The 17,004-nt window shown below is 51.9% G+C and overlaps 1 protein-coding gene across 1 annotated transcript; it reads right to left on the bottom strand.

The window, feature by feature from the left end:
• Positions 1-6,850: 6,850 nt before the first annotated feature.
• LOC100726993 (plasma serine protease inhibitor) lies at positions 6,851-15,463 on the bottom strand. The gene is made up of 5 exons (XM_003463003.2): positions 15,367-15,463; positions 10,780-11,380; positions 8,803-9,073; positions 8,337-8,484; positions 6,851-7,858 (listed from the first exon to the last, which is right to left on the bottom strand). Exons 2-5 carry the CDS (start codon positions 11,363-11,365, stop codon positions 7,673-7,675), a joined length of 1,191 nt encoding a protein of 396 aa, XP_003463051.1. The 5' UTR covers positions 11,366-11,380; positions 15,367-15,463; the 3' UTR covers positions 6,851-7,672.
• Positions 15,464-17,004: the final 1,541 nt, after the last annotated feature.

Below are 17,004 nucleotides of genomic sequence, written 5' to 3'. Positions count from 1 at the left end.
GATTGACTCTCAGCCCGTGCACCAGTGGGCTCACTATTGCTTAGCAGGGAGGGAGGCTGCTTGCTTGGTTTCCCAGAGTCCTAAGTTCCAACATGGCGTGGATCTCAGGAGACGCTGGTGGTTCTCCCCCTGGAGGGGCCGCAGCCTCAGCACCATGTCTTTGAAACACTCCCTTTCAATTCCCAAGACTCTTGCCAAGTCAAATGGCCATTCTAAGTGGACAGAATTTAGAATGTCCTGATAAATGTTTCCTAAAGGATGCAAGGAACTGGGCAACTGTTAGTACCAGTAGAAACTGCTTTCCTGCCTATAGAGAGCCCTTTCCCATCAGCCTCACAGCCCATAAAGTTTAAATTTGTAATCCCATGGAAATGTTACTGGAATTCTAGTGAGTTAATTCAAATCTACCTCTTCCAGTGCAACCCATGGTGATAATAAAGACACTGATACATATTTATAATCAAGGGGTCCTAAGTCTCACCTGGATGGAAGTTCATCAGAACAAAGGCCTTGAATGAGGGCCTAACCAAGATTTTATTAATTTGTGAAGAAAGCAGCGTGGCTACAGGATGAGTGACTGTGAGAATGGTGGGAATATGTGAGTACTGTGAGCTGGGCTACTAGGAGACCTGAAAGCTAATACACAGAGAGAAGGACATGCAGAAAGACCAATCTGCATAACACAACTGAGGTAGCATTTGATGCTTAGGAGGCCGGTGCTTCAGCACTGATGTGCAAACCTTTTCTGCCCTGGAAAGTAATAGCCTCTTATTTCATGGCTTAAACCCAGTTAGCATCCCTGGAGCAGTGACTCTCTATTCTGCCTGGATCAATCATGTTTTGATGGAAGTCATGGGGTAGGAAATAGCACCTGTTGCCTAGCTGCAAAGATTACACATCAGCACCTCAGCCATCCCTATCTACGTTGCTTAGAGCCAACTGAAGGGAAAAGAAGATGGTCTGGCCAGCTCTGTCCACATCAGTACACGGAGATAGAGCCAGGGTTAGCTAAAATGGAGATAACTGCTCTTTGCTCAGGGAGAGTTGTCCGTGTGTCCTCCACTCTGCCCATGTGCTAAATCACTTGAAATGTTGATCATACCATGGAACAATTTATTACTGCTTTGTAATTTAGTCTATAAAACCCCCCCTAACCCTTCAGCAACCTAGAAAGCTACCGCCAGCCACACAGTTCATCTAAGTGGCTACCACTAAACACACCGAATGACACTGTTAACAGGTTTGTGTCTCATACGGATTTTGCTGGGTGGGCTGTTGACCTGTGTGCCCCTGCCATGAGATCTGGCCAAGCTGGGCTGTTGAACTGTATGCCTCCTTCATAGGAGTTTGGTAGGAAGTGCTGTTGGACCCTCTCTCAATAGTGAGTCATAATTAACACTTTACTTTCTTATTAGTGCCTGCTAATTAGCTGCAGTAAGACTTAGCTCTTTTTTTTTTGTCTTTTTGAGACAGGGTCTCGTTGTGCAGTTCAGGCTGGCCTTGAGCTTACTTTGTAACCCAGGCTAGTCTTGTATTCACAACGATCCTCCCACCTCAGCCTCCCGAGTGCTGGGATCACAGGCGCGAGCCACCATGCCTGGCTAAGACTTAGCTCTTATAAAAGCCATCTTAAGGTATTTTCTTTGCTCTCATTGAAGCCTACTCCCCTGTCCTAGTGTACCCAGACTCTGGATGTCACATCATGTACACAGGATCTAAAATCATATCTAACAAAGCCAAATCCAGCAAACAGACTTCAGAACAAACTGTCTCTTCAGAAGGGCCACTGCAATCCACCAAGAAGTGTAACGATTGCAAATACATGCACACTGAACATTGGTATACATAATTTCATAAAATCAGTGTTATCTAATATAAAAGAACACAAAGCTCCGATATGACAAGAATGACTTCATACTCTCATCCACCAATCTTTTGGACAAAACTCAGCAAAAATCATCAGAGTGAAGGTAAGGTGCAGATCAGTGAACTCAGCAGATATCTACAGAACACTCCGTCCGTCCACTACTTCAGCATGCAAATTCTTTCAGCAGCGCATACAACTTTCACCAAAACAGGTATTTTATGCCACAATGAAGTTCTGAACAAACAAAAGAAGCCTCAAATAATTTTTTGTACTACCAGATTATAACAGACTTAAAGTAAAAACCAGCAGCACGAGAAATTACAGACTGAGAAATCCACTTTTCCCCTCTCTCTAACAATTCATTTTTGAACAGTCAGTGAGCCATTGAAGAAATCATGGCCAACATTTAAAAATTCCTAGCACAAAACGCAATGGAAACAACACACTAGAATCTCAGGAATAAAGTGAACTTGTTTCTTATTTTTTGATGCACAATAGCTGAGGGGTCAGTCACCACTGGGGACCAACCACCCTCTCCCACCTCTGGGACCTTGCTTGAATCAAAAAATAAGAGATATCTAGTAAATAAATCAGAAAATAAGAGATATCTAGTAAATAACCTAACAATGCACTTAAAGGTCCTAGAAAAAAGGGAATAAACCAAAAAGAAGCTCACTAAAAGGAAATGAATAATAAAAAATCAGAGCTGAAATTCATGAACCAGAGGCTGAAAGAACAATACAAAGGATCAATGAAACAAATAATTTTCGAACAGATAAGTAGATTGATGAGCTCTCAGCCAAACTAGCACAAGAGAGAGAAGCTCCAGATCAACACAGTTAGAACTGAAAAAGGGGATGTTACAACAGAACACTAAAGTCCAGAGCACCATCAAGAACTATGCTGAAAACCTGTGTTCCAATAACTTTGGGAGTCTGGAAATGGATGAAGTTCTAGACACTCATGAACTACCAAAATTGAACCAAAAGGATATAAGATCTCAAACTGATCAATAACAAGTAATGAGATGGAAATAGTAATAAAGGGGCCCCAACAGGGAAAAGCTCAGGGCCAGATGGATTCGCTGCTGAATCCTACGAGACCTTTACAGAGGAAGTCACGGCAATGACGCTCAGATTATTCTGGGAAATAGGGAAGGAACAGTTTCAGTTTCATTCTATGGGGCCAGAATTCCCCTGATACCCAGGCCAGGTAAGGACACAGCAGCAACAAAAAATATAGATCATATCCTTGGGGAACACAGCTGTAAACAATCCTTAATAAAATACTTACCAGATTCAAAGGCACAGTCAAAAGATGATATACCTGGAGTAAGCCGGTTTTATGCCAAGAACGGAAAGCTGGTTCGAAGTATGCAAATCAATACATATAATAAGTCACACACAAATAGGATCAAGGGATAAAAATCACAATTAACTGATACGGAAAAGCTTTGACAAAATTCAACATCTCTTAATGATAGAAGTCTTGAAAAAACTAGGAATAAAAGGATAAGAAAGGCTATTGCTGTATAATAAACTTATAGCACCATCATTCTGAATGAGGGAAGACAGAAAGCACTCCCTCTGCAGTCGGGAATGAGGAGAGAATGTCTACTCTAACGACTCCTGTTCAATATCACATTTAAAATGAAGAAAGAGCAGGAAGGAAAGTAAGAAATAACAGGATGCACGTAAGAAAGGAAAATGTCAAATTATCCTTCTTTGCCGATGGCATGATTCTGCCTCATCCAATCAGAGCGGTTATCATCCAAAATGCAAAGAGCAGGCCATGCTGGTGAGGACGCAGAGAAAGAGGCACCCTTCCGCATCTTCACTGAGAATGTAAATTAGTGCAAGCCCTCAGAACACGGTGCAGGATAGAAATCAGTGTAGTTTCTTCCAAACTGCAGACTGAACTAGCACGCGATGGGGCTTTAGCACTCCTGAAAGGATTCGAGTGCCAGGTTCACTGTGCACAGTCACAATAGCTGACGGGTCAGTCACCACTGGACACCAACCACCCTCTCCCACCTCCGGGACCTTGCTCATGACACCCACGCGCAGCCTTGGCCCTGTCCTCTCCTGCCGTCCTGCAGGTCATGGCTTCTGAGCCACCGGCTGAGACAGACTCGGCCAGGCCCTGGCTGGGAAAGCCCCCGCATGAACCCTCAGTGCCCAGGAAGCTTCTCCTGCTGGTCTGCTAATTAAGTTTGGCTTTTGGGCACCAACCCCACTCCTGTGCCCTTCCTGGATTTTTTCCCCTTTTGGAACATTTAATTTAAATTTTTTTTTTTTTTTTTTTTTATTTTGAGGCCCTTGTGGATTTTCAGGAAAGTTGTGCTGACACTGAGGAGCATTCCCATTGGGCATCTCCCACTCCCCCGAGGTGAGCACAAGCATCTCTGGCGACCCCTGAGCATGCAGCCAGACTAGGAAAAGAGCCATGTGACAGCTGGAGTGAAGTGGGTTTCATCACTTCAACACAGCCCCATGTCACCCTGGTCACCACGTCTCCCTGTCTCCTCCAGTCTGCAGGCGGCTCAGGTGTCCTTTCCGTCCCCGACCTGACTCCTGAGTGACTGTCCCTCTGATTGGATGCGGCTGCTGCTCCCCATGACTAGATGGAGCCTTGAGACGGGGCAAGACCGTGTGGCAGTTCTCCTCCCCTGCTGCTGGGTGACATCTGCCTCTGTGCCTGGGCCACGGGCCTGCCCGGCAGGAGACGTGACCGCCTTTCACTTCCTGTGCAGTGCCTGGCTCACGGTGGACAGCCAGCAAACATCTCATCACAGTCTGCCATCCCACATTTATTCACTTGTTTACCTGGTTATTGCCCAGGCCGGTGTCTGCCGGGCTTCCCACCCTAGCCCGGCACTAAAAACATGCCTGATTTCTTCACCAACAGTCTTTGAATTGTGATTTGACTAAGCCCACAGTCATAGCTGTTCACTGGAGTGGGAAGTTTTTCCTAGGAAGAGCAAGGTCAGCCTCTCCTTTGGGTCTTTGCAGGGAGAGATGGGAAAAGCGGCTCTGGTTCTGGCTTTTTTTGTTGGTTTTTTTGGTAGTACTAGGGATTAAACCCAGGGCCTTCACACCGTGCTGTATCCCTAGCCCTATTTATTTATTGAGACATAGTATCTCTTTAAGTCACTAAATTACTCAGACTGGGTTTGAACTGGTGATCCTCCTGCCTCAGCCTCCCTGAGGGCTGGGATTACAGGTATGTACCACCACACTCTGATATCTCTGGACTTCAGCAGGGCATGATTTCTCTCCATCTGGTTGCAGCTCACCCAGAGGAAGAGTTAGAATCTGTGTGGCCAGAGGGCAATAAAAATTGGTTTTCTAAAACTAAGAATGAATTTGGCAAGAGCTTCAGGAAGTCAAAACTTTAGGTGATGCTACGGGCTGCATTGTGCTCCCTCCCAAACTCGGGAGCTAGGGTTCCAACTCCTGATCCCTCAGCATGTGACTATATTTGGAGATGGAGCCCTTAAAGAAATGGTTTGGTTAAAGTACAGCCCCTATTTAAATATAACCAGTGTCTTGATAATAAGAGAAAATTTAGATACAGACCCACACAAAGGTCGCAGGTGGCCACCTAAAGCCAAGGACAGAGACCTCAAAGGAAGCCCGCTTGACTTCCGGTCTCCGGAAATGTGAGCCAATCAATTTCTGTTGCATAAGCCTCCCTGACCCAGACTTGGTTATGGCACCACTAAGAATGGAATTCAGAGGCTAAAATGAAGGTCCCCAGGGAAAACCGAAGAAGCCCCAATAGTACCAAACGTTGGTGAGGGCGGGGGAAAATGAAGTCCCTGCATTGCGGTGGGAATGTAACCTAGTGATACTAGTATGAAAATCAAAATAGAGGTTCCCCAAAAAACAACCCAGATATTCTATTTGACCCAGATATTCCCCTTCTAGGTATTTCCCCAAAATAGTTAGAGTTGCCATATTATAGGGGTACACACATGCCTATGCTTACAGCGGTACAACTGCTGATGGCTAAATTTTGGAAACAGTGTATATGTCCATCAGCAGGTGAATAGGCAAGGAAAATATGGTATTTATGCAAAATGGAGTCCTGCTCTGCAGCAAGAAGGACAGACTAGAGGCATTCATGGTTAAATGGGTGTAGTACTTTGAAAATAATAATACACTATGTATAACTATGGTTTTTCTCTTATTAGTTCACTATGAAATTTTGGGGTGTTTTTCCATTAAAAATTAATAAAAAAGAAAGGAAATTAAGAAGCTTGCAAGGGGGACTGAGGCTGAAACCCTCGGATACTAGACCCCGATCTCCATCACAGAGCATGTAGCTGAGCTGGTGACCAGGGCCATGCCCCTCACCCACCTGTAAACAGACCATCTGGTGTAGGGAGCAGCTCAGAATGGCAGCTGCTGCCCTGCCCCTCCCACCTGAGGGCATGTTGTGTGTCAGCGTACATTTGCCATGATCCTCCCTTTGCCTACAATGCGCATGACGTAAGCAACTTCCTGCTTCAGCCTACATTTCCCATGATCCTCATGTCTGCCTACATTACCCACAATCCTCTCCTGCTTATGCCATATATCCAGATGTGTTGATGACCTATCAGATAACACTCCGTTCCCTCTTCCTGCCCCATTGGCCCGCCTCCACCCTATAAAAGTTGTAGCCATTTCAAGAATAAATGAGACTCGATTGGAATCTCATCCTGTCTCCATCTCTCTTTTCTCTTGCCCTGCCCTTCATCCCCGTCCATTCTCCAGGCGAGGCCCAGGGACCGATCCATGGGACGGATCAATCTGGTAACCACCAGACCTCTCTGGGCCTGGTCTTCCCTGTCTTTATAGCAGCGGTTTCTGGCCCTGTGCGGTCTTGCAGGGTGAATGTGAGCATCCAGGTGACATGACCCACACCAGGTCTGGATCATGGTAAGCACTCGTGCCTCCCTTCCTGGAGCTGCCTCCATAAAGACAAGGGTACCCAGTCTTTGCAAAATGCTTTATTGTAGAAGCTAACATAAAATTCAGCAGGTTAGCCATAGTGTCTGCAATCGACCCTCTATGGTTGGTGTAGACCTCAATTCTCTCACACCAGCCAGGCCCAGAAGGTTACAGCTTGATTTGTGGGATGGCACCATCCTGCACTGGGACAAGTCCAACCTGATGCCCAACTGCTTCACTTAACTCCTGACTGTACTGAAATTGACCAGGGTTGGCACAAACAGGCCCACCTCTTAGTGACATCCAGGGACCTTGAATGGGAACCTTGCCCTGATCCTTGGCTGTATACATGAAGAAGAGGTCCAGAGAGAGACAGTGCTATGCCAGTGCCACACAGTGGGTTACAGCAGGGACAATGGCTCCACTGCACACCTCAATCCAGTGTTCTCCCCACACCAGGATGAACTGACAGCTGGGGTGCTCACAGATGGGAGACCAGGCTTGCAGAATGCTTCCTGGTGGCCCACACCTGCTGGGATCATGCTGTCACAGGGGTTTTTGAGCACTAGACTCAGCCTCAGGGACTTGGACTCTGGGCCTGTAGGTGTTGCTAATATGCTATGTGAATGTGGGCAGGTGAAAGCATCCTGGATTTTCTGGGACCTCTGTGCTCATCTCCACTCCAAGCCACCTATGTCTTGCAGCTGAGTGACAGGCTGTGATCACCAGCTTATTGATCTTCTTAGGATTACTTGACACCTCTTTAGTAACTAAATCTAGGTAAATCTCTAGCTACCAGCAGACAGGCAGGCTAGAACACAGCTCTGCCCCTACCTGGATCCACGCAGGCCTGTGAAAAGGCCCTACCTCAGGGCTGGGCCACTTTGCTAAAGAAGAGGATGTTCATGTTCTCCACAATGACTAACAGAAAGGGCCTATTGAAGAAGATGGTCCTGGAGTTCGGATAGGCTGATCGGAAGCTGAAGACTGACCCAGTGCCTGACGCCGCCCTGGTTCCTGACTCGTCCACCTCCACCACAGCTTTGTGCACCACCTGTGGGAGACACCAGGCATCACAGAGCTGCCAGGGGTCAGGAGAAGGCTCCAAAGCAGACAGCAAGCCTTCTGCCTGTGAGCACCAACGCCAAACCATCTGTGCCAAAATAAGCCACAGAACAGGAGGAAAAGGACCCTCAGATGGTTCCCCTGTCCCAGGTGCCATGCCTGGAGCTGCCTGCACAGGTCGGTCGTTCAGTTCTTGTGATGCCTCAGAGTGAGGCGAGATTCTCCACCTCTCCAGATGGCAGAAAGGAGGCTCTGAGGCTCAGTTGTTTGTTGGAGAAGCAGCTACTTGCCAGAGTCTGAGTTCTGACTGCTTAATACAGGGCCTCCCCATCTCCCCTCAAGGTACCATAGAGAAGGAGGTGGCAGAGAAAAGAAAGGAGGAGAAGGGAAAGAAGAGGAGAGGATGGGAGGGGAGGGGAGAAAAAGGCAAGGCGGGCAGGGCGGGGCACAGTAGCTTTGGGACCCACCCGAGACAGCTTGACTTCGGAGTGCTTGAAGATGCCAGACAGATTAGCATTGCTGGTGAAGATGTCCCTGATGCCCAGCTTGGGGAAGAATTTCTCCAGGTGGTAGGAACCCTCAATGGAGAACTTGGGGAGATAAAGTTTGAGGCGCCTGGGAAAAGAAAAGAACCTTTCTTGGACTGAGCATTTACTAGACTGAGCATTCCAGTCACCTCCCCTTGGCCGCTCACACTTGCTGGCTCTCTGTCTAGGAAGGCGTTCCCTTTGGCCTGGGTTTGGGCTGACCACAGGGGTGCCACATAGAGGTCTTAGCTTCCAGCTCTGGCACCCTCCCCCCAACTGGAGGTCTCAGGACCTCGTGGGAAGTCTCTGGGTTTGGAGAGAGTTCACTGGCTGGGTAGGTCCTTCCCTCCATCACTGTGTGGCCCAGGGCATGGGTCTCCGGGGCGGGGTAAGGTCTGAGGAGTACCTCTGGGTCAACATCTCAGTCCACTTCTGCAGCTTTTTCTCCCTTAGATTATTCTCCACCTGCTCCATCTTGCCCTGGTTGGGGAGAATGAAGTAGGCGGTGGTATTGCCTTCGTAGGGGATGCCCACCACTGTGCAGGAGAGCTCCTTGTCTTGGAAGTAGAAATACTGATCCTCGTGTTTCATCATGGGCACCTGTAGCTTCTTCTTCCGGGTCACATAGAAGTCCTGATTCTGAGTTGTTTTGTTGTTGAAGCCAATCTCCCACTTAGCTAAGGAGGAACACGGGGTGAGGAGAGGAAGAGAACTGTGCGTAAGAATGAGAAATATTTAGCTGCCGATGAAGAGAGCCGGGCATGAGCAGAGTCACAGAGAGTTCCTTTTTGGGGTGGCCTCAGCAGCGGGGATCACCTGACCCCTTAGCTGCCAGGGCCGGGGCCTTTCCTGGCCTCCTGTCTTACAAAACAAGAAAACTGGCTTTCAGGGCTTCGGAGACTGGATCTCTACCGCTCTTTGATTCTCTGATACTATGTAAGGCCAGGCATTCAAGTGAAGAGGATTTCAAAAATATACATGGCTGAGAATGCTACCTGACCACTGCTCTGTTCACCTTGTTGCCCGCACTGGACTCTCGTCTAGGTTTGGGAGGGAATGTGTAAAGGCTCTGGAAATACATGAGCTTTGCTGTGGAGTATTTCTTTGCTTGTGTTTCCTTTCCTAGCTGCTTCCTAAGTGCATGTCTCATCAAATCCCTACAGGAGACTGGTTTTGAGTTCTTAATCCTAACCAAGGGTAGATTCCCCACTCTGCACCTGCTGTCGTGGGGTTAGCTCTGGACTGGAATCCAAGTTCCACCCTCACAGCTGTGGCCTGTGCTCCTTCCCTTCCTGGATTCCTTCATGAATATTGCAGCCCCCAAGGCAATAGTGTTAGGAGACCAGGCCTTTGGGAGGCAAGTAGACGGTGGGAGCAGAGCCCCTACAATGGGATTAGTGCCCTTATAAGAGGGTCCTCAGGAACCTTGTGCGTTCTTTCCAACCAGGGAAGATGCAGCTAGAGCTATAAATCCAGTAATTTGGCCTGGGAATTTAAACTTTCCAGCATCTAGAACAGAAAGAAATACATTCCTGCTGATACAAGCCACTCCCGTTTCTGGTGCTTTGTTAGAGCATCCCAAAGGCACTGGAGACCCTCATCCTCTGTGACAGCAGGAATGGGTCTGGTGCTAAGGATTTAACTCCCTCTCCTGTCCCTTCAGCCTTCCCCTCTTCCTCCACCCTCGCCTTCCTCCATCCACACTTCCCTTGGGCATAGGGCCCCTGGGGGCCACTCTCTGGAGGGACATGGGAGCCGCAGCGAGTGCCTGAAGCTGGAGATCAGTCACACGTGTAAGGCTAGAGCAAGGCCAGCCCTGAGAACATGGAGAGCCCAAAGCTGTGCCAGCTCCAAAAAGCCTAGAGGCCCAGGCCAGACAGGCAAGCAAGTCACTGGGCAGTGGGGTTGAAAGTGATAGTGTCCTCCTGCACAAATAAAGGTGCTTTGGTGACTTGGCAGTTTCTTTTCTCCCATCAGGAGACCTCAGCTTTCCTGTCTTCCCTTTATTTTCCCATCCTCTCGCTGTGCCCCATCCCCACCCAGAAGCATCATGAACTGGGCTGATACTGATGCCCAGCAGGGAGCAGGGCATCCACAGGGGATGCTGGGAGACACCAACCAGGCTGCTCTCACTGAGGAGCGGGGAGAGGGAAGCTCGGCAGGACAGTCAGAGCCTCAGGACAGCCTAAGACCCTAGAGGGCAGTGGGGCCAAAGATGAGGGTAAGATGGGGAGTTGGAGGGCCCTCCTACCTCCTGTGCTCCTGCCGTGAGTGGCATCTGGTGTGATGGCCTCAGCAGACTCCTGCTTCCCCAAGATAGGCAGGGGCATGGGTATGGTTTTGATCCCAACAGCAGAAAAGAGAAAGAGAGTACTGGGCTCACCTTTAAAGGAAATGTAATTTACCATCACCGTGATGTCAGTGCTGTCAAGGCTCTGGATCAGGTCTGCAATCTTGCCCTGGGTTTGCCTGGCCACATAGTCATTGATCTGCTTCTGGGCTGCTGCGGGGTCCGTGAAGTTGGCCGTATAAATGTCAGCCAGGTACGTGTCCTTTATGGCAAGCTGGAAGACGTTGTCGATGTCCAGCCCCTCACTGATGAAAAGGGCGTTGCCGAGGTTCAGCTCGAAGCCATTTCTGGGGCTTGTGAGCTCCGCCAGCTGACGCTGGAAGCCGTAGTGGAACTCGGCTGCTGTTTGGCGCTGGGGGTTGAAGCCCAGAGCCTTCAGGATCTGTGCCTGGGTGTTGCCTTTGGCCCCCATGGACAGTATGGCCAGGATCGTGGACACGCTCAGCGGGGAAAAGATGACGTTCTGGCCAGGGGAGGCAGAAGCCAGGCCCCTGTACAGCTCCAAGGCAAAGGCCCTGCCACTGGGCTCCCCAGGCTGCTGCTTCTTGGCCCGGAGGCGGCGGAAGGGGGCGCCCTGAAGGCTGAGGGAGGTCAGGCACAGGAGCAGAAAGAGCTGCATTGCTGCTGCCGGGTCCTGAGGGGACAGTGGGAAGGAGCTCTCAGAGAGGATGCAGGCCAAAGGGAGGAAGAGAGCAGTGAGCCAAGGGAGCTGTCCCTGCTTGTCACCCATCACAACCCCAAAGGGGATTGGGGGCACCCATGACGTTGCAGGTGAGGCTTGTGGATGGGGACCTCTGTGGAGGGGAGAGAAAGGAGAAGGCAGAGCCATGGAGGCCTGCAGCAAGGGCCCGGCCACCAGACAGGAGTCGGCCCCTCTTGTCCACACTAAGGCTGAGCCTGGGGGCCAGCCAGCGCTTGGATTCTGCCAGTCCCCGTCCCTGAGGTTGCCAGGCAGCAAGGAGCTGCCACCCTGTGTGGCCACCCACCGTTCCCTCTGCCCTGGTCCAGCCCTTGGCAAGGCCCTGTGGTCCCATCAGCACCTCTGGCTTTGTTCTGGGGAATTCGATGAACACACAGTGAGCAACCAGAATGGGTACCTGCTCCTGGGGCTGTCCCGGGCCACTCCTGTCCCTTCCTAAGGAACTTGCCCTCTTCATGGGAGCATCTCAGCTGCCCTCCTCTTCCATTAGGGGCTGCAATGTGTCCTTCAGGATTGCTGTGCTGAAACCTTCACCCTAACTTCTCATCATGGGACCATATTTGGGAACAGGGCCTTTAAAAGGCACCACCTGCAAGCCAAGCAGACCTGCCTGCCTGACTCTGACCCAGACTTCAACTGCAGGCCGTGAGACCCATCTAACGTCCTGCTCAGGGCCACTCAGGTGGAGCTGGCCTGTCCTGGGCCTTCAGTGCCCCTCTCCTCTGCCTCCTGCCTCCTGCTCCACCCTGGACCTTCCCCGGCCTGTGCCACCCCAGCCAGCCTCAGCCAGGGTCCTCTAGCACCAAACCCCTTAGTGGTGAGGAGCCTGCTGCCTGGGTTCGAATCCCAACCCGCGTGACCTCACGTGTGCTTTGGGGATGCCAACACTTCCGGAGCACTTTCCCACCCAGGAGACAGGGTGGTGGCAGCACCAACACAAGGGGAGCTAGAATAAGGCTACCACCACCAGTGAGGTGCCCAGCCCTGCCCTGTACGGAGCCCATGTTATGGAGCTGGGGGCATCAGCTGGCAGCATCTGGCCAAACTCCATCTGACACGCCATCTCCTTAGCCTTGCCATGGGCGCCAGCTTCGCACATGCTCTCCTCGGTGACACCCCAATCTGCAGCTCTTGGAGTGTCTCCTCTGTCCCTCCACATGCACCCTGGCCTCAGTCCCCAGGCCCAGGTATGCCAGGATGGCCTGCTGTAGTCACGTGATGCAAAGCAAACCAAACCCCAGAGGGCCCGCTGGAAAGAGCTGCACTGGAAAGGACAGCAGCTTGGCCTACGAAAGGCAGGCCCTGGGACAAGCTGGGCCCCAGGTCGGGCAGCCTGAGGCTGCAGGTATATGGCGTCTGCATGGAGCTGCGTGGCTTTCACGCAGACCCTCCCCAGCCCTGGTCTCCAGACAGCACCAGGACTCAAAGAAGGAGGCTCATGGACAGCACTCTGTCTGCAGAACCTGAGGACACCGGGACACAAATGGGCAGCCTCTGTGATCACCAGCCACGCTCTGCTCAGCCCTGGCTGCCTTCACCCATTAGCTCCTGTGGCCACACACCTGAGCCATTTTACAGGTGGGTAAGCCGAGGCTTGGAGAGTTGAGTCACTTGCTGGCTGCAGCTGCATCTCCTGCATCTTTCAAACCACTGTCCACTCCACTCCTCTGCACCCGTGGCACTCCGTTTCTGTGCCACAGCTCCCTGTGCTTGGGATCCCTGGCTCAGCAGCCACTGCCTTCAGCCCTATCTGCAGATAACTCAGCCTTGTCCTGCCTGCTCCTTAGCCACACTCCCCCTCTGTTCCCATGGTGACAGCTGCCCCTGGAGGTCTTTAGGGACACGTGGGGGTGTACTCTTGTGTCCTCTAAAGCAGTCTATCGTAGGGCACAGCCTGGCCCCTCCCACGATGTGAGAAACCTCTGTGTATCGACTTGCTCTGGAGAAACCGTTCCGATCCCGGCAGCTCTCAGGAAGCTGATAACCAGAGCAGCTGGGAAGCGGGGGCTGAGCCTGCTCCCCCAGGCAGCCCTGGGCAGCAGGCCGAGTCACTGCCAAGCCTCTAGTTCTTCCTCAGTGGCACTGGGTCTGTCATGTGCTGTGGCCACCACACCCTGCATCTGCAATCACCTGAAACCCAGCGGCAAAAGCCCCCTCGGGTCTCTCGGGAGATCGGGGTCTGTTCTGGGGAGAGGCTCAGGTTTGCTCAGGCTCCCTAGGCTGTAAGACTGGAGAACAGATATCTTTCCCCATGTGGGCCCCTCTTGTATTAAGGCAGTATTCAGGAAGGACCTACCAGATGCTCTATAAAGATTACTACCTCTGATCCTCACCAAAATTAAGTGTCATTAGTCCTATTTTACAGTTGAATAAACTGAGGTTAAGTGAAATGGAAGGGTGTGACACACTTGTGTCCCAGTTTCTCACACACAGCAGGCTCTGTCTCATCCCCAGGGCCTTTGCATGTGCTGCTGTCTGCTACACTCCTCTCCTGACCTTTGTCATCAAGCCACTCATACACATGCTTCAGCTCTGCTTGGATGTCACTTTTGGAGACACCCTTTCACGCCCAGCCCTCTCCTCTTCCATTGTTATCCTCTGTCACAGTCCCTGGGTTGTTCCGGTGTGCAATCATACACCCTTGTGGCATTGACCTCTTTTGTCCCATCCTCTAACCCAGAGAACATGTGCCCAGTGCGGGGCAGGCCAGACCGTGCATAAGGGTACATAAGCCTTTGCCATCATGGTGGGGGGCACCATGCCCATTGTGGCCGAGTGATGAATGAGTGGATGAACGTGTCAGCACCCCAGAGGCCTCCTGCTTCTGCCCTCCAGGTTTCAGCTGTTCAGAGGACAAGCTGGGGAACAACAGTTCCCCCTCACACTCCTGTTCCTACGTTCTGCCTGTTTAGAAAACTGCCGAGCGGCTCCGCAGCAGCTCACAAGCAGCTGCCCGAGCCTCCCGGGTAGCCCTCCAGCCCGGGGCTGCCTGTTTCTGGGAAACCTTGCACAGTTCTGCTGCTTTCTAAAGGTCTGGGGCTCCAGGCCGGGGTGCCGCCTGCCCATCAGATGCTTGCTGCTGCTACGTGGTTTCGGGGTTTCTCATCCTTTGCCCTGCTGACATTCGGGCCAGGGGCATTCTTTGGGGGGGGGGCTCCCCCAGGCAAGCAGGACGTTTAGCAGCATCCCTGGATCTGCCCACCAGATCCTGTAGCATCTCCACATTTGCAGAGGGGGCCGCTTGTGTCTGGGCGAAGCCTCCTCTTCATCCTCCCGTAGAGCACACAAACACTCCTACCTTTCTAGGAGGAAACTGAGGCCCAGCCAGTCCTCGTGTGCGGAGCCTAAGGTCACACCGAGGCTTCGGAGGTCCCAGTTTGTTCCAGGACCCCACAGAGGACCCTACCATCACTCCGGGTCTCCCCAGATGTTTGATGCCTCTGAGCCCCGTGCTCCGGGATTCCTCTGCACCCTGCCTCTCGTGACCTCTGTCAGGTCTCTGAACTAGACCCCCACCCAACTAGGAAAGAGAAAACCCCCCCAAACAGATCTCTTATTTGCACCTGGGGGGCCATGGCGTTCAACAGGAAGTCGGCAGCTGCCCCCACACAGCTCAACCTGCGAAGAGCTGGTTTCCCGAAAAACCACAAGAGACACGCTGTGCCTGCCAGCGCCCCGTACCCAACCCTGCCAATCACCCAGCCTTGGACCCCCTACTGTGCACCCCCTCAGCAATCCCCCTCCCTTACCTAAACTCCCCTATAAAAACGCCCTCACCCCTTGCTCAGGGCCAGTGGTCTTTTCACCCTTGACCTGATCGCACCCACTTGGCACCCGATCGCAGGTTACTTAACTTCGCCTGCCTCAGTGGCTGCAAGGCCTCATTTAGCTTCACACCCTCCCCTGGCATCTGTACTCACTCTGTCCCACTGTGGACACCTCAGAGATGGCCGTCCACCAGGCTCAGGAAGGGACAAGGGGCAGGCTGGACTGCAGTGTGCATTTGTACCCGAGGTGCTGTCCCTACCCCTCCCCTGGCCACGCCCCGACCTGCTGGTCCTTCCTGGCAGGCCTTCAGCCACTGGCCAGCTCCAGGTCAGGGGCTGCGCCAAGGCTCTAACAAGATACCCACTCCGTAACGCAATCCTAGCAGGGCACGAGACTCCAGAGTCAGCACAGTTGGCCCGTGGGTGATGGCCTCAGGTCCCTGCTCCCTGGCCCCACAGGAGACAGGCTGCAAGAATCCAGCCCTCTCTGCTTGCCGGGTTTGCACCCTGCAGCCAGCTTCCTCTGGGAGTCGAGTTGAGCCCATCTTCCACGGCCAGCTCTGCAAACCAGACCAAGACCCAGCATCCGATCCTCATGGCAAAGAGAACCCCAGAATGTCTGAGATCCGAGGGTCACCAAGTCCACTCCTTTTGGGCTAATAACCCAAGTGAGGCCTGCAAGACTAGTGAGACAATCGAGTCACACATGAAGTTAGCCGGGATTAGTACCCAAGGGGCCGACTTCAAGGCCAGTGCTCTTTGCCCAGGAGAAGACAAGAGCTGGAATCTCTAAGGCTCAGCTGCGTCTTCCTCTTCTGGCCCACACTGTCCCGTGCTGGGGAGGGCATTTCAAAGATAAGGCTGCAGGGCGCTGGCTACATTTCCAAGGTTCCTGTGTGTGGCTGGGTCCAGGCTGGGGTGGGTGCAGGCAGGATGTGTAACCAGCTGAGCAATGTAGGAGCTGGGAATCTCCCAGGGGAAGTGACCTTCACGGGCAGCCTGCTGCTCCCTGCACACCCTCCAGGGCTTTCTCCTGATCTCCAAGGCACTGGGGCCAGTTATGGGGCAGGGTGGGGAGGGTTGCCAAGCACCGATGAGAACTAGTTTTCACTGTTGCTTATACTCAACCCATGCTACGTGCGCATACCTCTCCCTCTCCTTCCAACAGTCCTCAGGGATCTTAGCCTCAGGGTGGCCTGGGAACCCAGGAAAGGGTCCTTTACATCACCGAGTAGAGACCCCACACTGCATCTCTAGCTTGGAAACGGACCTCACACAGAGCTCTGGGGTGGATGGCAATGCACATATCCCTTTCTAATCCTTGGATTCCGTGTGCCATACCTGCTATGACAAGGACAACTTTGCAGATGTGATTATGTTCATGGGTTATCTGGGTGGGTCTCCATAGTCTCACAGGTTCTTGGAAGAAAAAAGACAGAGGAGATGGAGTCAGGACATAATGATGAAGGCTCAGGGGACCAGCTCAGGGGATTATGGCGGTGTTACACAGAAACGACTTTAAGTGAGCCCTGCTCCCATGCCACCCGTCAGCCCAGGTCACCGGTAGGAATGTGCAGCTGGGCTTCATGCTCCAGAGGGCAGACTTGTGGCACAGATAAAACTCGGTGCCATAGTTGATGTTTGTGTGGCATCAGTGAGACACTGGCTTTAAGTGCTTTACACATAGAAACTCATGAGGTGACTTCAGTGGCTGGTGACCTGGGTTTGGGCATGCCCACTTCACAGAAGAGGGAATGAGGCTCAGGGTCCCAACCCACACCCAGAGTAGGG

Source organism: Cavia porcellus, unplaced genomic scaffold, assembly GCF_034190915.1.
Source record: "Cavia porcellus strain 051 isolate PalLab524CR breed Dunkin Hartley unplaced genomic scaffold, mCavPor4.1 scaffold_31, whole genome shotgun sequence".
NCBI classification, from domain to species: Eukaryota; Metazoa; Chordata; class Mammalia; order Rodentia; family Caviidae; genus Cavia; species Cavia porcellus.
The sequence above is the reverse complement of the archived record's forward strand: the minus strand, read 5'-3'. Positions and strand labels throughout refer to the sequence as shown.

What these genes read in the sequence shown, in the direction of transcription:
- LOC100726993 (XM_003463003.2), bottom strand. Translation starts at nt 11,365, where the DNA reads ATGCAGCTCTTTCTGCTCCTGTGCCTGACCTCCCTCAGCCTTCAGGGC. An exon ending in AAATTACATTTCCTTTAAAG is followed by an intron (nt 9,074 to 10,779) that starts GTGAGCCCAGTA and finishes GTTCCTCCTTAG; the next exon opens with CTAAGTGGGAGATTGGCTTC. An exon ending in CCGAAGTCAAGCTGTCTCGG is followed by an intron (nt 7,859 to 8,336) that starts GTGGGTCCCAAA and finishes TGTCTCCCACAG; the next exon opens with GTGGTGCACAAAGCTGTGGT.